General features: G+C 49.5%; 2 protein-coding genes across 2 annotated transcripts in view; both read right to left on the bottom strand.

Annotated features, from left to right (window-relative positions):
- The window catches only part of Wipf2 (WAS/WASL interacting protein family member 2), a 62,636-nt gene extending 56,484 nt beyond the window's left edge, over positions 1-6,152 (bottom strand). The window contains exon 1 of the mRNA XM_042672599.1: positions 6,139-6,152. The gene's annotated coding sequence lies outside the window, so the exon portion shown is untranslated. The remainder of the gene's footprint in view (positions 1-6,138) is intronic.
- Positions 6,153-6,440: 288 nt separating this feature from the next.
- Positions 6,441-20,816, bottom strand: Rapgefl1 (Rap guanine nucleotide exchange factor like 1). Its single transcript, XM_042673637.1, has 15 exons — positions 20,294-20,816; positions 17,027-17,105; positions 16,037-16,172; positions 15,456-15,553; positions 12,644-12,756; positions 11,717-11,884; positions 10,592-10,689; positions 10,356-10,478; positions 8,777-8,955; positions 8,609-8,699; positions 8,049-8,099; positions 7,628-7,715; positions 7,339-7,403; positions 6,934-6,988; positions 6,441-6,717 (listed from the first exon to the last, which is right to left on the bottom strand). Exons 1-15 carry the CDS (start codon positions 20,811-20,813, stop codon positions 6,593-6,595), a joined length of 1,989 nt encoding a protein of 662 aa, XP_042529571.1. The 5' UTR covers positions 20,814-20,816; the 3' UTR covers positions 6,441-6,592.
- Positions 20,817-22,656: the final 1,840 nt, after the last annotated feature.

A 22,656-nucleotide genomic window follows, 5' to 3' on the forward strand; every position in this document is an offset into this window, starting at 1 on the left:
ACACAAGGTAGACATTTTCAGTAACTCAGGTTTGTGGGATTTGCTGTGCTTGACTATGGGCTCTGGAATCAGAATGCTTGGATTTTAATTGTTACTAGCTGTAAGACCTACAACTGGGAACTCAGCCTTTCTGTCACTGAAACACACACACACATACCTTTCAAGACTTCAGATTTTCACCCAGAAACTGCAGAACTGACAGAACCACTTTTTTTTTTTTTTGCCAGTAATGGGGCTTGAACTCTGGGCCTGGACGCTGTCCCTTAGCTCTCTTCAACTCAAGGCTTCTTCAAATCTACCACTTGAGCCACAGTGCCACTTCTAGTTACCTAAGCGGTTTATTGGAGGTTAAGAGTCTCATGGACTGTCCTTCCCAGGCTGGCTTTGAACAACAATCCCCAAATCTCGGCCTCCTGGGTAGCTAGGATTACAGGTGTGAGCCACTGCTGCTGGCTGAGCTTTTTTTTTTTTCTTCCCCTCAAGTTTAGCACTATACTACTAGAGCCATAGCTCCATTTCCAGCTTTTTGGTAGTTAATTGGGGATAAAAGTCTCACACAGCCAGGTACCAGTGGATCACACCTGTAATCTTAGCTACACAGGAGGCTGAGATCTGAGGATCACCATTCAAAGCCAGCTGGGGCAGCAAAGTCCATGAAACTCTTTTTTTTTTGGGGGGGGGGGGAGGGGTCCGGTCGTGGGGCCTGAACTCTGGGCCTGGTTGCTGTCGCTCAGCTCTTCAGTTCAAGGCTAGTGCTCTACCACTTGAGCCACAGCACCACTTACGGCTTTTTTTTCTTTTTGCTTATGTGGTGCTGAGGAATCGAACTCAGGGCCTCATGTATGCAAGGCAAGCACTCTACCACTGAGCCACCTTCCCAGCCCCCATGAAACTCTTATCTCCAATTAACCACCAGAAAACCAGAAGTGGCTCTGTGGTTCAACTGGTAGAGTGCGCACTTTGAGCTGAAGAGTTTAGGGGCAGCACCCAGGCCCAGAGTTCAAGCCCTACAACCAATCAAAAAAATATGTATGTATATAAGTATATACTATTAGTATAGTATATACTATCATTATTACTACATATTATAAATATGTAATATAGATGCATATGTTATATATTTATATAAATATAATATGTATAGTTAATATAAGTAACTGTGATCTTCAGATCTTAGGCTCTTGAATAACTAGGATTAAAGGTATGAACCACCAGCACTCAGCTCGGACACTTTTTTTTTCCATTTTCTTCTTCTTTCCTTCCTCTTATCCCTCTTTTCCTTCTTTTTTTGTTCCCTCTTTTCCTTCTTTCTCCTTCCCTCCATCCCTCCCTCTTTTCCTTATTTCCTTCCTTCCTTTAGTCTTTCCTTCTTTTTGTGGTATTAGGGACTGAACCCAGTGTTTCACAGGTGAACTCTCTATATCTTAAGCCATACTCCTAGTCCTTTTGTTTGTAAAGTTGCTTTTGATACAGTCTCACTAATTGCCTAGGTTGGCCTCAAACTCATAATCATCCTGCCTTTGTTTCCTGAGTAGCTGGGATTATAGGCATAAACCATCACACACCACACCCAGTTTTATTTTGTTTTTGAGACAGAATTTCACTCTGAATAGCCCAAGGTGCCTTGAACTTAGGATTCTCCTCCCTCTGTTCCGTAATGCTGGCATTTCAAGTATATACCACTACACCCAACTTTCCTGCTTTTTTTTTTGCTTCTTCTTCTTTTTTGCCAGTTCTGGATTTTGAACTCTAGGCCTGGGCTCAGTCCTTGAGCTTCTTTTGCTCAAGGCTAGAACTCTACCACTTAAGCCACAGTGCTGCTTTCAGTTTTTTCTGAATAGTTTATTGGAGATAAGAGTCTAACACAGCCAGAGCCTATAATCCTAGCTACTTGGGAGGCTGAGATCTGGTGATCATAGTTCAAAGCTAGCCCAGGCCAGAAAGTCCAGGAGACTCTTATCTCCAGCTAATCATATAGAAAGCCAGAAGTGGCACTGTGGCTTTTGTGGTAGAGTGCTGCCTTGAGCAAAAGAGCTCAGGGGGGCTGGGAAGGTGGCTCAGTGGTACAGCGCTTGCCTTGCATGCATGAGGCCCTGGGTTCGATTCCTCAGTACCACATAAGAAAAAAGACAGAAGTGGTGCTGTGGCTCAAGTGGTAGAGCGCTAGCCATGAGCTGAAGAGCTAAGGGACAGCACCCAGGCCTAGAGTTCAGGCCCCACGGCCGGACCCCTCCCAAAAAAAGAGCTCAGGAACAGAGTCCAGGCCCCAAGAAGGAAAGGGATGTTTGGGGGAGTGGGTGGAGGGGGGAGTCTCAGGGACTTTCCTGCTTTCCTGTCCCAGCTGGCTTCAAACTGTAGTTCTTAGATCTCAGATCTCAATAACTAGGATTACAGGTATGAGCCCTGGTGCCTGGCTTTTTTTTTCTTATTCTTTTGCATGGTGGACATTAAACCCAGGATCTGTACATGGTTAGTAAGTGTTCTTCCACTGAACTACTCCCCAGCCCCTCCAAATTCTTTGCTGTGCATAAGCCTATGATGACTGTTGTTATGCATATCTTTGAAGGGCACAGCAATAATTTTTATAAGTTCTAAACTATAAATAGAAATGCTAGTTTACATTATGTAATATAGCCTTAGCAGTTGTCAGTTTTTCAAAGTGGTAGTACCATATATTCCTATCAGCAGTGTGTTAACGGCACATTCCCCCTGACAACTGGTCACCATTTGTTCTCACTATAGGCATACATGAGTGAGGTTGGGTTTTGTTGTTGTTATTGTTTTGTTTTGTTTTTGCTGGTCTTGGGGCTTTAACTCTGGGCCTGAGCTTCTTTTGCTCAAGGCTAGCATGATACCACTTGAACCATTGTGCTATTTCCAGCTTTTTCTGAATAGTTTTTTTGTGTGTGTGTGTTGTTGTTTTGGTCGTGGGGCTTGAACTCTGGGCTTGGACACTGTCCCTGTGCTCTTCAGCTCAAGGCAAGCACTCCACCGCTTGAGCCATAACACCACTTCCAGTTTTCTAGTGGTTTACTGGAGATGAGTCTCATGGACTTTTCTGCCCAGGCTGGCTTTGAACCATGATCCTCAGATTTCAGCCTCCTCTGTAGCTAGGATTACAGGCATGAGCCACCGGCACCCAGCTACTTTTTCTGAGTAGTTTATGGGAGACAAGAGTCTCATGGACTTTCCTGCCTGGGCTGGCTTTGAATCGTGATCCTCAGTTTTGTTTTGTTTTTGGTCAGTGGTGGGTCTTGAACTCAGGGCCTGGGCACTGTCCCTGAGCTCTTTTGCTCAAGGCCAGTGCTCTACCACTTTGAGCCACAGTGCCACTTCAAATCTCAGCCTCTTGAGTAGCTAAGATTACAGTTGTAAGCCACTGGTTCCCAGCTTGTGATTGAAACTTTTGTTACATTTGTTTTATTTTTTATTTTTTTACAATACTGGGTTTTAAAATCAGAGATTTGAACTTACTAGGCAGGTGTTCCACCACTTGAGTGGACTGAAGTTTTTTTTTTTTTTTTGGGTCCGGTCGTGGGGCCTGAACTCTGGGCCTGGGTGCTGTCCCTCAGCTCTTCATCTCAAGGCTAGCACTCTACCACTTGAGCCACAGCGCCACTTCCGACTTTTTTCTTATGTGGTGCTGAGGAATCGAACCCAGGGCCTCGAGCATGCAAGGCAAGTGCTCTACCACTGAGCCACCTTCCCAGCCCCTGGACTGAAGTTTTTAAAAGAGAGCTTTGGCTACAATGTGGAACCCCAACTGGTAGCAGGTAGGCTGGAGATCAGAAGCTATAAGACCAAGCAGGAGGCAAGTGCAATGTATTCAAGGAAAATAGAAAGGTAGTAGGGACTAGGGCAGTCCCAGGAGAGTACAAAAAAAAATGGGCTAATGAGACATATTTTAGGTGATAGGATTAGCCAATGAGAAGAGTAGGCATGGGGAAAAACTGAGTCCTAAATTGTGTTTATTTGGTAGTACTAGGGTTTGAACTCAGCACCTAGCATTTGCTAGGCAGGTGCTATATCACTCCCAAACCCAACTCTTTTTGCTTTTAGTTGTTTTCCAAATAGGGTCTCACACTTTTGCCCAGGGGTAGCTTTGGTGATTGTCCTACCTACTGCATCCAAAGTAGCTGGGAAGATGGGTATGTGGTATCGGGCTAGGCTACCTTTTTACTTTTATTTTTTTGAGATTGTCTGGCTTTGTATTTGTGTTCCTCTGATCTTAATGTCTCTCAAGTACTGAGATTCCAAACATGAGCCATGGTGCTTAGTTAAGTTCTAGATTTTGCATCGCAAACTGGTAGATGAGGACCATTTTCTGAGATAGAGACTGAGGAAGGAACAGCCAAGTTAGAGGACTCATATGTAGCTATTTGAGCGTGTGATGTCTCCTGGAGTTCACATAGGCTCTCCAAGAACTAACATAGCCTACACCCCTATCTTGGTACCCTGGGGTCTCCCTCCCTTTTTTTGCCTTGCAACTTGGACTTTATGCTGGAACTGTTCAACCTCCATCTTCCCTCTTACAGGATTGGAAGTCAACATGATCACAGATGGATATTTCCAGAACACATTAGGATGAAAACATCCATGCTTGCAAGTTCCAAGCACCAGTGTCACATAGGTCTTGTGAGCTTGGCACTGTTTCCTCTCACCCACATTTTCCACATCACTCCAGACAGTCCTGCTGAGGGACGCTGAGCCATGGGATATCTTCTATTCTTTCTTCCCCCAGCCCTTCCCCAGAAACAGAATGAAGAACAGCAGGTGATTGATTCATAGACTTTTATCTGTTTTTTTCTTCACCCAGTGGTTTCTGCAATGACAACCCAGCCTGTACAATGCGCACGGTTCATTCTGTTAAAGCTGTGGGGTATAGGGTAGGGGTGAGGGTCCCTGGGAAGCAACAGGGCAGGCGTCAAGGCAAGAGGCAAGCAGCAGCCAAGACTAGGGGGTGGAGGGAGTGAGGGGAATGGTATTCCAGAAGGGAAGAGGCTGCAGGGACTTGGGAGGGGAGTGGGAAGCCTGGACTACAGGGAGGTGATGGGTGGCATAGCAGCAGGGAGGAGGCAGGGAACGGGTGAGGGTCAAAGTCACTGAAGGGCTGCAAGAGATGAAGAGGGCTGGTGCCTGTGGACATTTTTTATGACAGGAACCAGGCTGCTGTATAAAAGGGACTGTACAACATAACCTATGATACAATGTTTACATATGATACAAGGCTCTTTCTCTCTTTGAGGTTTAAAAAATAAATGTACAATTCCAGAGTTTTGGGTAAAAAATATATACACTCCCAGAACAGAAAGAGCAGCCATGTTGGTGGCTGCTGCTCACTGCTGCCTCTTCAAAAGGGAAAGAGGTGGTGCCTGGAAGGGAGGCGAGGCTGTTCCAGGAAACCCTACTCAGTAGCTGCCAGGAGCCCTTGTACCCTTCAGCCCTGGGATTGGTGGTGGGAGAGGGAGGGGAGACAGAGAGGTAAAAAAGGCCTCACCAGAGTCTAGTTTCACCTCTGCAGTCGTTGTCTGCTGCCCTCCATCTTGAGGGGACCGCTTGCCCTAGTTCAGAGATCCACCCCACCTTAGCGCTACAGGGAGGACAAAGGAGAGTAGTCACGACAGGGAGAGGGACAGAGACTGTGTTGTTGGATATCAGACATAAGCACTAGAAAGAGGGTGATAACTCCCATTAGCAGGGAGATACCCCAAAAGCAGAAGTGTGGGGAGGATGCACCCCCAAACTCCTGATACTGCCACACTTTACCCCACTGCAAGGCAGAGGGAGATCCAATAGGCAGCTTAGGCCTGTGTTTCCCTGAGCATCTTTTACCCTTTCACAGGAGCCTGCCCAGCAATCGTGCTGGGAGGCCTGCATGAGGGACTGGCAAGGGCTGATGGGTAACTTTCCTCCCTGGCCTCCAGAACTGCTTAGCCCAGAAGCCTGGGTATGTACAGGGCAGCAAGCAGGAGGAGTTGAACAGAAGGAGTGGTGGGGTGAGGAAGCACCCCACACCATAAAATGGACAGAGCAAACAAGGGTAGCACCAAACAGAAGGAAACCCCCACACCACATACAACACCCTGCCTCTATTACCAGATACATTGCTGCTCCCTAAAAAGGGCTACATGTGCACACACCACACACACACATTGGAGGGTGTGTGTGCATCCAGGGCTCCCAGTCCTGACCAAAGGGAAGCTAGATAGGTGGTGTGAAGAAGGGCACCAATCCCTCCCATAATGCCTCTCACTGAGCCTGGAGGTGGTCACTTCCTCCTGCTTGGGAAGAAAGACTGGAAACTCCATCTCTGGACCAGACCTCAGTGGGAGTGGACAGAAGAAGGAGCCCTCGGCCTTCTTTCCTAGAGAGGGCGGACCAGCAAAGTATTGCTAGGACTTGAAGGAACAAGGGTGACTTTCAGCAGGATGAAAAGGCTTAGGAGTCCTATAAGTCCATCCATCTCTTCTTTTCTGGAGCAGAAAGTTGCCCCAGGGGAAAGATATCCCATATGGGTTGGTTGGGACATTTTGCAAAGTGCTGAGTGCCAGGTGCCAAAGACCCTGTGAGGGGAGACCAGGCCCCTCCACTTTCACTGACTATTAGCCTCTAGCTTGTAGGAGAGCTCGAAGAGGAGATTCTGGTTGTCGATGACCTGAAATTGGCGCACATAGGCCTTCGTCTGCAGGTGATGGGGGGAGGCCTCCATGTCCAGGCCTGGGGGAAAGGGGGAAAGAACAGGTAGTTAGGATCCCAGTCTCCTTTCTTTCTCTATACATGTGCATGCATGCAGGTGTCTGGCAGAAAGTCCAAGGAGAGAATGGAGAACTGGCCAGTGTAAGGAGATACACAGATGAGCAGGGAGTTCCCCCTGAGCCCTCCCACTGAGCCAGAGTTCAACCCTAAATCCCCCTCAGAGCCCAAGGTACTCACAGAGGGGCCTGCTCCGGTATTTGCGAATAGTCCTTACTTTCTCGGCCACTGAATGCTGGGGGGTGACAAGGAATAAGCTCCCAAAGGGCACAAAAAGGTACTTTCCCACTCCATTGTCCAACTTGGCTTTACTTTTTCCAGTCCCCAGTTGTGAGGGACCTCAGAAAGACCAACTGAGGAGATGCATCAGGGTAACAGGAGAGGAGAAGGTAATTGCCCCAAGCTGCCTATCAGCTTTGCCACCTGTGGGTGGGTTACCACAGTGATGCCACCAGGGAGACAGTCGGGAGTCTGTTAGGCAAGCTGGGCACCACAGAGGAAAGCTTCTATTTTAGGGAGGTGACAGGAGAGAGGGGGAGGACACAGCCCCTCACTCATGGGATGGGGGTTGGCAATACTACTCACCAGCTTCTCGATGTTCACCAAACCATCTACAAGGGTCTTACTCCCCTCGTGCAGGAAGGTCAAGTCTAGGAGGTGGGGACAGAGGGAGAAAGCTAAATGTGAGGACAGGACAGAACAGGGGAGTTCATCTGGCCACTGTACCGTTCTCCTTCCCCAGAACCCACTCAGTCTGGGGTGAGAACTACAAGCTGAGCTAAGAGGGAACTAAGATGCATAACTGGGCCATGGAAGAAGGGACTGCAGACAGAAGCAGAACAGTGTGACTCTGCAGTGTGCAAGTGACTCTCACCTTTGAGGATCAGCGGTACAAAGGGAATCACAGGGGGCTTCATTTTGGAGATCACTTCTCGGTAGCTTTTGTGGTTCCTACAGGGGTCCTATTATTTCACAGAAGAGGGATAGATCAGAAACGGGTCAATAATACTCCCAAGATGTCCTTCCCTATCTTCCTCCATTCCTCCCTCACTCCTTCTCTCCCATTTTTCTTTATTCCTTTGGGGGGGGGGATTATGAGTGCCTAGCTAGGGGTGTGGTAGGAGAGACTTGACTACCCTCTCTTCTAAGGAAAGCAGGGTTGCAATCCTTCCATCCCTGAATGGTGGGAAGGGGGATTCTCAGAAATGAAAAACCCTGCACATGAAGCTTAAGGCAGGGGGTTTCCAGGAACAAGGGTGTAAGTCCAAGGACAGATGAAAGCTAAACCCACTCACCGTCAGGTTCTCAAATTTGCGGAACAAGTTCTTGAATTTCCCTGGCAGCTTCTGCAGAGTGTGAAAGGAGAAGGAATATCAGAGTGGAGCTTCTTGGGTTTCAAGGCAGCATGTGACTCATCTCCAGCACTGGAGGGGGTAAAGTCTTGCCTATCTTATAGAGGTTGGGAAGCTGGTGGGTGAGGAAGTAGAGAAGTCCATCTGTGGCTACTTCCAGAAGGGATAAGTTCATTCTGGGGTGAGACCTCTGCTTATGCAGGTGCTATGTACACAGGTGCCCCACTACACAGAGGCTGAAACTTCAGACTCCATAGCCAAGCCACTCATGCTGCAATTCTGGCTTTTCACTAATTTGCCAAGACCTGAGTCAAGCCATCTATATATGTCCTGGGGCTGTATTTGGAGAGGAGAGTCTGTTTCCAACAGGCACAGGCTCCCCACAAGCTATCCCTAAGGACCCACCCCCCATGGGTGGGGGGAACTCAGGATGCTAAGATCCCCTATGTGGGGTAGTTTGAGCCATCTTGATGGAAGGAAGGGGAAGGGAGGTATCTCCTTACCTCCCAGGTAAGCCGCAGACGGCTGACAGCTGCGTTGTCCAGCCCCATGACAACAGCGTAGAAGGACAGAAGGTCCTGGTTCTGCTTGCAGCTGCAGGGACAGAGGGAGGTCAGTCAGGGCAGGATGTCAGATGACTGCAACCCTCATTCAGCCTGACCCACACTCACATGGCAGCGATCTTGATGAACTTCTTGAGCAGCTGTGCACGTTTCCCTGGGGCCTCACAGAGCAGCACCTCGGTGGCCACCCAGTGTGTGACCTCGCTGCAGCGCTGTAGTAGCAGCTCCAGGTTGGCTGTCTCCCGGCGCCCACGCTCCCCATGGAACACATAGTCCACAAACTCCAGCTGCACCCACAGTGGCAGAAAATGGCAGCCAAGGGAGAGCAGGGAAGGAGAAAGGCAGGAGACAACCACCATTAATAGCATTCTATCTATGAGCACTTACTAAGTACCAGGCATTTTCTTTCTTTCTTTCTTTTTTTTTTTTTTTTTGCCAGTCCTGGGGTTTGAACTCAGGTCTGGGCACTGTCTCTGAGCTTTCTGCTCAAGGCTAGTACTGTATTACTTGAGCCACAGTGCCTCTGCTGGCTTTTTCTGTTTATGTGGTAATAAGGAATGGAACCCTGAGCTTCATGCATGCTAGGCAAACACTCTACCACTAAGCCACATTCCCAACCCAGTGCCAGCATTTTCTTTTTTTTTTTTTTGGTCCGGTCGTGAGGCCTGAACTCTGGGCCTGGGCACAGTCCCTCAGCTGTTCAGCTCAAGGCTAGCACTCTACAACTTGAGCCATAGCACCACTTCCGGCTTTTTTCTGCTTATGTGGTGCTGAGGAATCGAATCCAGGGCCTCATGCATGCAAGACAAGTGCTCTACCACTGAGCCACCTTCCCAGCCCTGCCAACATTTTCTGAAGGCTGATTTATCCTTGAAACAACCATCTGAATTGTCACTACCTTTTATTTTATTTTTTTCCATTTCTAGGATTTGAACACAGGGCCTAGGTGCTATCCCTGAGCTGCTTTTGCTCAAGGCTAGCACTCTATCACTTGAGCCACAAGACTACCTCTGGCTTTTCCTGAGTAGTTTATTAGAGATAAGAGTCTCACAGCCTTTCCTGCCCAGGCTGGCTTCAAACTGCAATCCTCAGATCTCGGCTTCTTCCTCTTCCTCCTCTACCTCCTCCTCCTCCTCTTTTTTTTTTTTTGGTGTGTTTGAGGGGACATGTGTGTCAGTACTGGGACTTAAATTTTAAATTCAGGGCCTGAGTGCTGTCCCTGAGCTTTTCTAGCTCATACCTGGCACTCTATCACTTGAGCTGCAGTTCTACTTCCAGCTGTTGGTAGTTAATTACAGATAAGTATCTCACAGATTCACCTTTCCTGGGCTGACTTCAGAACTGAGATCCTCAGATCTCAGCCTCCTGGGTAGCTAGAATTATAGGCATGAGCCACCATCGGCCCACTTATATTTCTTTAATAGTAAATATTTTAAAAAGATGCTAATCCTGTGTCAGGTTCTATGCAAGCAGCTAGCTTAGGCCCTGAACCATTCTGCTATGAAATCTCTTTGCCAATTTTTTTTTTTCAGATAAGGGTATAAAGGCCTGGAGAGGTTATGGCTGAGCATTGCCCAAGGGCATGCTGCCAGTGAGCTTCTAGCCAGAAAGTTTTGCTACAAGCACTGACCCTCAATGATACTTTTCTCCCTTTGGCCTTTGCCTACCCAGCACCAGCTTAACCCACCTCATGAACACATCGGAACAGTTCCCAGTGGAAGACAGTGAGGTGGTTGGCCACATCCTCCGGCTCCACTCGGTGGATCTCTGTGTCTCCAGGGGAGACCTGAATCTCCTCAGGGAGGGGTACCTAGGGGCAGACAGGGGTACAGGGACTGTACTGCCAGTGGCAGGATGAAGACAGCTCCCAAACATGCCTCGGGCCTCACCCCAGCCAAAGCCTGGTGAAGAAGGAGCTCTTACCAGGGCCTCATAGCTGTCACGAGTGCAGGCAAACAGATGGCTGTTGATGCCCAGCGTGGTGAAAACACAGTCTTCAGTGGGTTGGAGCAGGACCTTCTCTGCAGGAGAACAGGCTGTTAGCCTTAGCTTCGGCCACACTGCCAGGCCACCAATGCCACTCCCATCCAAATACTCATAACCCTGCACTGAAGCTGTCTACACTAGTGGGACTCATCACCAGTTTGTGCTGTATTTATCTGAAATGTGTCAAATGATTTCTTTTGCATTTAGAACCTTTTCCCTTTCTAGCACGTTCTCTTACAGTTCTCACATTCTTTTAGCCCTGTGACACGGGGAAGGCAGGAATTTTCTTTTCCTTAGAGGTAAATAAGGTCAAAACAGGCATGGTGATGCATGCTTGTAATCTCAGCACTCAGGAGGTTGAGGCAGGAGGACTGTAATTCCAGAGTAGCCTGGGCTACATAGGAGACCCACTCTCAAAAAAGAAAAGAAAGAGGCTATGCTACATTATTTTCTCTTCCCAAAGAATTGGAATCTACCCTGTCTTCAGCCTGAAAAATGAAGCATCTTAGATGTTTAAGAGGGTAAGACTAGAGCGCAATCCCTGGGTAGGTCATAGCCCAAAGGTCCTGGATCAGTGATTCCCAAACTTTATTGTTTGGGTTTTTTTTGTTGTTGTTGGTCATGGGGCTTGAACTCAGAACTTGGGCACCATGGGGCTTGAACTCAGAACTTGGGCACCATCCAGGAGCTTTTTTTGCTCAAGGCTAGCATTCTACCACTTTGAGCACCACTTCTGGTTTTCTGGAGGTTAATTGGAAATAAGAGTCTCCTGGATTTTGCTGCCCAGGCTGGCTTTGAACCATGATGCTAACATCTCAGCCTCCTGAGTAGCTAGGATTATAGGTGTAAGCCACTGACACCTAGCTGTACCAAACTTTAATAATATGCATAGGAATTTCCTTGGGGATCTTGTCCAGATTCAGGTTTTGACCCAGCAGGTCTGAAATGCTGCATTTTAACACTCTCCCAGGTGATGAATATGAAGCTGGTCTGGGATGACTTTTTGAGTAGCAAAAGTCTAGAATTTAATCTCTACCCCTACCCCAGAGTGCTGATTCACACCTCCTGAGGAGGCCACAGCTACCAGGATGAGGGAATCCTCACGTCCTGCAGGTTCTTCTGAATACTGCAGCTTCTCTGTCACAGAGCCCAGAATGTCCTGCACAGATGCTGAGAGGCGGCTGCGTATGGTCACGTAAGAGTGGTCAGGCATGTAAACCCGGCAGAAGACTGCACAGAGACAGGAAAGTAGCTTTTCAAAAGAGTAGAGAAGCTGCCCCAGCACAGGCCCCTCCAGGGTAGTTCCGCATCAGAGGCTGGTCTTTATAGACGCTATAAAAGGGGTTCCTTAAGGGGTGACATTGATCAAAAAGAAATGTACTCATACTGAATTATGAAATGGTAACCCCTCTGTACAACACCTTTGTAATAACAATAAAGTTACTTTTTTGTTTTTGTTGGTTGTGGGGGCTGAACTCTGGGCCTGGGTGCTGTCCCTCAGCTCTTCAGCTTAAGGCTAGCACCCTACCACTTGAGCCACAGCACCACTTCCTGTTTTTTTCTGCTTATGCGGTACTAAGGAATCAAACCCAGGGCCTCATGCATGCGAGGCAAGTACTCTACCACTGAGCCAACTTCCCAGCCCTAAAATTACATTTTTTTTTTTTTTGGGTCTGGTTGTGGGGCCTGAACTCTGGGCCTGGGTGCTGTCCCTCAGCTCTTCAGCTCAAGGCTAGCGCTCTGCCACTTGAGCCACAGCGCCACTTCCGGCTTTTTTCTTTTTGCTTATGTGGTGCTGAGGAATCAAACCCAGGGCCTCATGCATGCAAGGCAAGTGCTCTACCACTGAGCCACCTTCCCAGCCCTAAAATTACATTTTTTAAACAAGGGATTTCTTCAACTGCATGGGGAGATGCTACTGAGGGTACTCAAAACCTAGAGATCTTATATATGCCTCTGAGCCACTGTCCCCCTACTGCCCACACTCACTTTCATCTGAGCCTCGAAAGGCAACTCGGGTCTGCAGACAGGAATCTATCCGGCGGAAGTGACGGAAGAGTGGTTTAACCTGCTTGCTGGGCGGCTGGCTCTCCTCTGGAATCCTGGCATGGACACAGCCAGGCATGAGCAAGCCCTGCCAGGCACATAGAGCACCAGGCAGGACCTTTAAGTAGGGATACTGGAATTGGGTCAAGGATGCACCAGCTACAGCTTGAGAAGATGAATAAAGGGGTCAGAAGGGAGGACAATGACCATCATGGGAACCTATACAAGAGACCCAACAAATCAAATGCCATCTCTCTCAAGGATACTTTTCTGACCCATTCACCCACCAGGAAAGGTTTCTTCCTTGTCTCGACTGCTGTGGAACATCAGGACAATATTTTTATGTTCATGTCTTATCTCTTCTACCAGACTGAGAGCATTTGAGAACTGGGATTAGTTCTTACTGATTTTTTTTTTCTCCTCTAGAGCATAACACATTTCTTGGCACATAGTAGGTGGTAGGCCGTCAAGCGTTTGCTGAATTTTGCTGACAAGGACTTCACAGTCTGGGAGGGAGACAGACGTGTATACAAATACTTCTAACACCAAGGAGGTGTTGGTGACAAAGGTACAGAAGAGTGATCTTGGTGTGGGAGAGGAAGAGAGTTATTCCTAAAAGGAGGCTCTGAAAAGTTTCCAGGGAGAAGATGGCATTTTATCTGACCTTGAAGGAAATAGAAAGAGAAAGTGCGGGAGAAGGGTATTCTGGGAAGGCTATGTAACTGACAGCAGGAAGTTGGAATTGGTAAAGCATAGGTGTTCAGAGAGATGGACTATACAGGGTGGAGGGAGATGAGACAGGAAGGATCAGAAGAAGGAGATGTTGAGTGCTGTGCTAGGACATTTAACTGTTTCTTAGATAGTGGGGAAGCATAGATGCTTCTGGAACAGGGGTAAAAATGGCATCATTTGATAAGCTTGAAAGATCTCTCTGGTGTCAACATAGAGAAAGGAGAAAAATGTAAGTACACAAGCTGAAACCCTTGGGAAGAGATTGTGGCAATAATCCAGGTGAGAGATCAGGAGGCCTACACAAGAATTGTAGGGCTAAGAATGGAGAGAGACTGAAAGAAGAGATGAGGTCTGGAAATGTAGCTTAGTGGAAGAGTGCATGCCTAACATACAGGAAGCCCTAGGTTTGATTCCTCAGTACCACATAAACAGAAAGAGCCAGAAGTAGTGCTGTGGCTCAAGTAGAAGTTCACGGACAGTGCCCAGGCCTTGAGTTCAAGCCCCAGGACTGGAGAAAGAAGGAGGAGAAGGAGGAGCAGGAGGAAGAGGAAGAGGAGGAGGAGGAGGAGGAGGAAAAAGAAGATGAATGGATATAGGGGTGTCCTAAAGCCAGCTCAAATTGGCTTGCAAGATCAATTTGGGGAAAATATAAACACAGCCATTGTGTGTGTGTGTGTATGTAAGAGAGAAAGAGAGAGAGAGAGAGAATGTGTATGTTTAGAAACTTATGGTCAAATAAATTATCAAATAAGTTATAAAAAAGATAGTTACTTTCAGCCAAGCATTGGTGGCTCACACTTGTAATCCTAGTTACTCTGAAAGCTGAAATCTGAGGATCATAGTTCAAAGCCAGCTTAGGCAGGAGAGTACATGAGACTCTTATCTACAATTCACCACCAGAAAACCAGAAGAGGCTCTGTAGATTGAAGTGGTAGAGTACTAGCCTTGAGTGAAAGAGCCCCACAACTGACAAAAAAAAATACTTTCCTAGTTGTTTTTCCACAGTTTATTATCTATATTCTCCAGGTTTATTAAATCTCTTTTCTTTGGGGGGATGCTGGTGCTGGGGCTTGCCTCTTGTTCTTTTTTGCTCAAAGGTGGTGCTTCACCCAAATGAGCCACACCTCCTCCAGTCATTTGCTGATTACTGGATATAAGAGTCCCTTGGGTTTCTCTGCCCAAGCTGGCTTCAACCAAGATCTTCAGATCTCAGTCTCCAGAGTAGCTGGGATTATAGGCATAAGCCAACAGCACCAGCCTCTCTAGGTTATTTAAATGTTTGTATCAGTGTGGTGGAAATAACTATATAAAACCAAGCTTCTCTCATCTCTTCCCAACTCCACATTCAGTGATATGATGTTGATAGCTTGAAACCAACCATAATGAAAAAATTTCCACTACAAAGTCAGCAGAAGCTACAAATCAGGGATCTTTCTCCAGAAGTACTGATTGTTAAATATTTGCCAGTACATCATTGAATTGACAGACAAATGCATGGGATAATAGTCAAGAAAAAAAATTAGAAAGACTGGGGCTGGGAAGATAGCTCAGTGGTAGAGTGCTTGCCTTGCATGCCTGAGGCCCTGGGTTCAATTCCTCAGCACCACATAAGCAAAATGAAAAAGCCGGAAGTGGCGCTGTGGCTCAAGTGGTAGAGCTCTAGCCTTGATCTGAAGAGCTGAGGGACAGCGCCCAGGCCCAGAGTTCAGGCCCCACGACTGGACCCAAAAAAAAAAAAAAAAAATTAGAAAGACTAAATCTGAGTGTGGTGGTACAAGGCTATAATCCTAGCATTTGAGAGGGGGAAGCAGAAAAATCATGAGTTTGAGGCCAGCCTGGGCTATATTGCAAGGTTTTGTTCCAAAGATGGTGGAGAGGAGGAGGCTGGTAATGATGTTTTGTATCACCTTCCAGTAAAAGAAAGGAATGAAAACCTGAAGCCACAAGGCCAGAGGTAGCCCCTGTAATAGAATAATTAGGGGAACTTTTCTCCTGTCCCCTCCCCCAGTTCATTCCCTCTCACTTTAGCTCCACTGTCTCCACAAGCTGATGCAGCCTCAGTGTGTCCTCTCGGAGGTCTTGATAAAGGGACTCATCCTTCATAATTAGCAGGTACAGATCCTGAGAAAAGGACAGAGAAGGTAAGGGCAGGGGTCTCATGCCAAGGACCATTCCCTGCAGGGACTGTGATGGGTTCTCCCTCTATACCACAGAGCATAGAAGAACCATAAAATCTAGGGCCCACTGGCATATTTTGCTTTAGGTATCTAACTGAAGGAGTGTGCATCTTTCAGAGAGACCCCCTTCTACAGTGGATAGCCTGTTCACCTACTTTGTGTGTGTGTGTGTGTGTGTGTGTGTGTGTGTTGCATGCATACGGCTATTGTGGCTTGAACTCAGGGCCTGGGCACTGTCCCTGAGCTTTTTTTGCCCAAGGCTAGTACTCTACCCACTAGAGTCACAGTTCCACTCTCAACTTTTGTTTATTAGAGACAAGATTCTTATGGACTTTTCTGCACAGGCTGACTTCAAACCAAGTAGCTAGGATTACAGGCATGAGCCACCAGTGCCCAGCCTCACCCACTTTTTCTTCCACAGGCGCACCTTGATGATGTGGCCGGCCCCCTCTTCCTCTTGCAGCAGCCCCTGGTAAGTGTCCAAGAAATGGAGGAGCATAGCTAGACAGGCCTGCTTTCGGCCCAGCCCCTCAGGGCCCTCGACACCCTTTGCCTGAACAAAGCTGACCCCTAAGTTAAGAAAAAGTTCTAGGAAAGCAGACTGGAGGAAATTCAGAAAGAGAGACAGTGGCAGGACAAATGGCCCCCAAATATTCTGGACTAGGGGCTAGGGAGAAAGTAGGTTTAGAGATCCTGGAGCCAAAACCCTCTTCTGTGCTAGCCATGTTTCTGCTCAGAGTAGGTCACAATTTAGCTACTGCCTTTCACTTGAGGAAACTATTCCAGGACCCCTCTAACCACTGGCCAACCTAGGGTCTGTAGCTCACAGTAGAGTCTACAAACCTGATTTTACATCATTAGAGGCCTGATGTTTCTAAGAGAGCCTATGATACTATACTCAATGGCCTGACATTTACAACTAGGTTCTAAAACAACTTAGTGAGAGGCCAATTGTTTATGGGACCCAATAAATAGGCCAGCCAGTGGCTCAGCTCCAGCAGACCCTACTGAAGCACAGCCTTAACTTGATGTTGACATCAGACTGTGTAATAACATACTGGACAGCCAGATGTTTACAGCAATAATCCACCATGGGGAGAGAGGTACCCTCTATGGAATAATAACACCTTACATCTGTATAGATTTCTACAATCTACAAAGCACGCCCACACACATCTGTTATCAGATTGATCTTCAGTGCAGCCCACAGGTAGGCAGGGCAACAGCTGTTTACATCCATTTTTTAGAAGGGGAAACTGAGGCTGCAGGACAGGAGGTGGTCTGTACAAGGTCACATAACTGGTGAATTGAAAGGTTGGGTACATTTTCTAAGGGAGAGCTTGGGCTACAAGGTCACATAGTATGGAAGAAGTGGCTCCCTCCTGTCCTGCTCTTTACAAACTCCACAAAAGGATATTACTGGTGTAGCTCTTGCAGGAATTTCTCCGTTGGGATAAAGAGGGAATGGGTGAGAACGATGTCATCCAGCAGGATATCTGTGGAGATCAATAGGTGCCAAGGATGTCAGGAGGGCACTTCCAGAACCAGACTGGAAACCATGCACTCCTTTCTCTTGCCTCTGAGGGTCAGTTCTCTTTAGCCAGGCTGGAGCCATGGCCACCTGCTCTGTCATGCTCTGCACATGCGCACACACATGTGTGAAGTTTCTGGGCAGCCGCTGCGGGGGTGGGGCTGGCAGCTGCCAAGGCAGCTGGGGGTGGGGAGGGATTGCGCCTTTGCTGGCCATGTATACTTCTCTTCAGAATGTGTGGGAAGTTGGTCAGAAGATAATACACCATGCCTGAGATCTGCCAAAAAAGAAAAAGAAAAGAAAAAGAAAAACAAAAGGAACCCATAGAAAGGTCTCTGGACAGAGAACTTCCAAACACAAGGTTAAGGTCAGGCGTGTATGAATAGGTATGGATATGTGTCCCTCTGCCCTCCTCAATTCCTACCTCACAGCTCTGTGTTCTAACCAGGCAGGTGGGAACCAGCCCCATTAAAAGGGAGAGGGGAACAACTGCTACTTGTTTGATCTCAGAGCCTTTAAATAGAAACTCTGTGTCCTTTGGGTGCCCAGAGGTGGAAGGGTTAATGATGGAAGGAGAAGGGGAGGGGCTCACTTCACCACCCTTTTCCATCCACACCCATCTGGGCCTGGCTCAGCCAGTCAGCCGGGTACAAGGTTGCCCTGACTTGCAGCCAGCCCTGGGGTGGGGCAGGGCTGCCTGGCATACAGAGACAGGCAGGGCACAGGGAGGGAGCCAGGTGTCCTTAGCAGGACAGGTTAGGGCCAAGTCCTCCAGCACTGCTCCAGACCAAAGCAAGGTTTCTGACAACCTTTGGCTTACCATGCCCTGTTGCCAATTCTAGCCATGAAGATGGAGGAAAAGCAACACATGATCATGTACTTCAACTGTTTCATTTCACAAATAAGAAACTGAGATCTATCTGGGCATAGTGGTACATGCCTGTAATTCCAGGATTCAGGAGGTAGAGGCAGGAGGATATTGAATTTGAAGTTAGCCTGGGCTACAGAGTGAGGCCCTGTCTTAAAATTAAAAAAAAGTATGGGGGGGGGGGAAGGAAGAGAGGGGAAGGGAGAAACTGAGCTAATCCCAGAGCTAGAAGGGACTTGCCTGGAGCTGGAAGAACCTAGACTCTTGAATCTTAGTTCTTTTTATCAATTTCCCAAGGTAAGCAGAGTATCAGGGCTGTGGTTAGATGGGCTGCCTTGCCAGGCGCCAGTGGCTCACGCCTGTAATCCTAGCTACTAAGGAGACTGAGATCTGAGGATCACAGTTCAAAGCCAGCCTGGGCAAGAAAGTCTGTGAGACTCTTATCTCCAATAAACCACTAGAAAACCGGAAGTGGCACTGTGGTTCAAGCGGTAGAGCACTAGCCTTGAGCTGAAGAGCGCAGGGACAGTGCCCAAGCCCAGAGTTCAAGCCCCACGACTGACAAAAAAAAAAAAAAAAAGATGGGCTGCCTAGACATTTGAACGTCTCTGGCTAGTTGTGGAGGACTTTCTATAATCAGTGTTACACACTCTGACAGGAAACCAATGAAGCTTGCGACCATGAATTGAGTCAGAAATATGAGAGTGGCAAATTAAGCTGATTCCCATTCACTCTGGGACTGGTCTGGGGTTCCCAAACCAGTTACTCTCGGGACTCAGCCTGCTAGGCCAGATACTATGGGTGACAATTCAGAAATCTTACCCTGGAGCAGACCAGGCAGAGCTCCTGTGAAGGGGGAAAGAAAGCTTTATCCTTTTCCTCTCCATCCAGAAACTCTGTTCTAAAAGTGAGCCAGAGAGCCTCCAGTCCTGACTCTCAGCTCTAGGAAATGGGGACAAGGAACAGGGAAGCCTGACATCCTTCCCCACTTCTTTATCTCATAAGAGGCGAAGCCAGAGCAAAGGAAGAGGAAGATGGGGCAGAGTGGGGGAGATGCTGATATGGGGGCTACAGTTTGGCATCTGTCTCTTTCAAAGCAGGCTCTGGTCCAATGCACAGCCTCCCCAGGGAATGTGTCATAGAGACACAGGGTGTGTGGTGTAGGCGGGAAGTTATGGTTAGAAGAGCTGTGTGTGTGTCTGATATTTTTTTCTAATTAAATCCAAAAGGTGTCAGCTCCCCAGGGCAACTGTAGCCTGAGCCAAAGGAGAGGACCCAGACCTTGATAAAAATAAATAAATAAATAAATAAAATAAAATCCCAAAATTGAGGGGAATGGTACTCACTCCATACCACTAGGCTGAATGAAGCAGGTGTAAACCTCCTGTGGTTAGGGTCTCAATTAGAGCTCCTAAGCCTAGTCAAATGATTAGAGATATACCTAAGGACCCTTATATCTTCTGCTGCACTAACTGGCAATTTGGGGCCCCACTCTCCTCAAAGGCCTCTTAATAAGGTGCGGGTGGGGAGGGGTGAAGTAGCATCATCCTTTAGGGAGTAAGTCTCCAGGGTGTGGTTATTTTTTTTTTAAGAGGCAATGTGCTGAGGCCTGCCACCAGAAGTGTGGGAGCTGGAGAAGCCCAGACCCTTCTGGATGTTGCCAGACCTTGGTACCTGTCCCCCAAATTCCTCCTGTCAGTTAACAGCTTCTGAGCCCACCGGCAAGTAGAACGTTAGCCATCATCAAGCTATTAAGGGCACCATACATCAAGCTAATAAGGACAACGCATCCCTCTGCCCAGCCCCAGAGGCAGTCCTGCCCTGTGTCTATCTATGCTAACTAACCCCTCCAAGTGGGTCGGCTTGTGCTCTGGAACTTCTACACAGTCAGGGCCTCCTGTCAGGATTTTCAGGCCTTGGCATGTCTGGAGGGTGGCACGGGCTGTGCTGGTTAGCTTCCATCTTAGTGTGTCAGGCCCTACTTTGAGGGCACAGGAGGAGGCAGTCAACAGCAGGGACCCATAGGAGAGATTGGCTAAAAATGTCCGGGGGAGCAGAAGGGTGTCTGGAGGCAAGGAGGAGGCTCGGCTTGTCCCTCGGTGGGTGAGGCTGCCATGGGGAAGAAGGTGGGCACTGCAGCTTCTCCTCTGTGCAAGGATGCATCTGAGGCTTGGCTCACTCTGGGAGGACCCCTCCGAACACAGAGCCATCCCCACTCTCCAAGGGTAAGAAGAGGAAGCAGGGGGCCCCCCTTGCTCCTGGATGGAGGAGCAAGCCCACCTTACCTGAGGCGCCGCTGTCCCTGGTGGCCCCTCCGGCCAGCCGCTCCAGAACCCGGTTCAGAAGATGCTCCGGCCGCTCAGGGGCGCCCAGGGGGGCCCAGGGGGGCGAAGTCAGAGGCTCGCCTGGGGACAGCTCATCTGAGGAGTACGAAGAAGGGGAGCGCAGGGGTCCCCCACCCCCGAGCGGCCCGGGCCCGGGCACCTCCTCTAGCTGCAGCCAGCAGGGACCCCCGTTGCCCGGCTCTTCCGAGACCCCCACGGGCTCTCCCCCTTCCTCCTCGGGGGGTGGCTCCAGCCCTGGCTCTGTGGGGTGCTCCCGGAGGAAAGCTGGGAGCAGCAGGCGAGACACGCTCTGACGCCGCTGCAGCGGCCGCGGCCCGGCGCCCGGACCCCCGCCCCCACCGGGCCCCCCGCCCCCGCCGGGCCCGCCGCAGCTCCCCGGACCCCCGCCGGGACCTCCCGCCACCGTCCGCCCCGCCAGCTGCGACGTCTGCTTCTTCAAAAATTTCTCCAGTGGCTTCATGCCCCCCCCCGCCCCTCTCCTAGGGGCCGCCGGGGGACCCAGGTGTCCCAGGCGCGGGCGGGGGGGGCGGGGACGCGCTGCTCAGGGCCGGAGGGGCAGAGCCGGGGGCCGTGCCGGGCGCCGGACTCGGGGCCAGAGGTGGCCGAGGTGGGGGGCCCGAGCCCAGGGGCCGGTGGCCTGGGGAGGTGCCAGAGGGAGGGAGTGTCCGTTCTCAGCGGTCCCCCATGCCCGCTGCAACCGAAAGGTGGACAGGCTGCAAGGCCGGTGCCCCCAGCTCCGCGCTCCAGGGCCGGGCTGCGGCGGCGGCGGCGGAGGTAGCGGGCGGAGCGCGCGGCTGAGAGGACGCGGCGGCGGCGGCGGCGGCGGCTGCGCTCCTGGCCCGGGGGAAGGTGGCAGGACTCCGACCACGCCCCCTTCTCTGGTCCCCGCCCACTCGCCCGCCCCTAGCTCTCGTAGGCCCGCCCCCCGAGCCGCGCGAGGCTTGAACTTGGGTGCTGGTGTGGATTGCGAGGGAACCTGAATCTGGGTTCAGAGCCGCGGTGGGAATTAAGGGCAAAGGCGAGGGAGTGATTTAGCAATGGGAGGGATTCCTAACTCAGGGATTAGCAAGCCTATAGTATGATTTCAGGGCGCCAGGGCAGATCTATGGTCTGCATTTTGACTCACCTATTTGTACCCAGGTGTAGTCCACAAATATTGTTAAACCCTGTGCACTTTTGCCATAGGAATATGTAGTCTTTATCATCCTCCTATGAGAAGGGCAAGGAGGGCCTCCTGGGTGGATTGGTATTGGTACTGGGGGCGGTGCCCATTTGTCCTTTGTGATAGGGTAGGGTAAGTAGGTGGTGCAGGGCTGGCCTGTGAGACAAGTACTAGCAGGTGGGAAAGAGCCAGGTAGAGAATAGCAGGTTGCAGCAAGTCTAGCTGGTGTGAGAAGTGATAGTAGGCATAGGGGCAGAGAACACAAGGGCACCAGAGCCCAGCTGGAAGCAGAAGGAAGCAAGGCCAAGGGAGATGGGTGACAAGCATCAGAATGGCTACCTAACATCACCAAACATACAGAATCTAGAGGGTACATAGCTGTAGATGCGGGAGAAGTGTCGCCAAATAAGCTTTTTAAATACTCCTTGCTCCTGATGCCCATGAAAGAAGCATTCTAGGGGCTGGGAAGGTGGCTCAGTGGTAGAGCGCTTGCGTTGCATGCATGAGGCCCTGGGTTCGATTCCTCAGCACCACATAAGCAAAAAGAAAAAAGCCGGAAGTGGCACTGTGGCTCGAGTGGTAGAGTGCTAGCCTTGAGCTGAAGAGCTGAGGGACAGCGCCCAGGCCCAGAGTTCAGGCCCCATGACCGGACCCAAAAAAACAAACAAGAAGCATTCTAACCCTAAGTATACACTGCTCAAGAAGCGACAGAAGGGGCTGGGAAGGTAGAGCGTTAGCCTTGAGCTGAAGAACTGAGGGGCAGAGCCCATGCCCAGAGTTCAGGCCCCACGACTGACAAAAAGAAAAACAAAACAAGCTGGGCACCAGTGGCTCATGACTGTAATCCTAGCTACTCAAGAGGCTGAGATCTGAGGATCTTGGTTCAAAGCCAGCCCGGGCAGGAAAGTCCGTGACACTTATCTCCAATAAACCACTAGAAAACCCGAAGTGGCTCAAGCAGTAGAGGGCTCCCCTTGAGCTGAAGAGCGCAGGGACAGTGCCCAAGCCCAGAGATCAAGCCCCACGACTGACCAAAAAGAAAAACAAAATAAAGGAGAGACAGAGGGTGAACACATAGGCTTATAAGGTGAGGAAGTGGCACCAGTTTCCAGAAGGGTGGAAGCACCTTGGACCAAGTCCC

The sequence above is a fragment of the Dipodomys spectabilis genome, unplaced genomic scaffold, assembly GCF_019054845.1.
Source record: "Dipodomys spectabilis isolate Male_0828 unplaced genomic scaffold, ASM1905484v1 ptg000018l, whole genome shotgun sequence".
In the NCBI taxonomy this organism is placed as follows: domain Eukaryota; kingdom Metazoa; phylum Chordata; class Mammalia; order Rodentia; family Heteromyidae; genus Dipodomys; species Dipodomys spectabilis.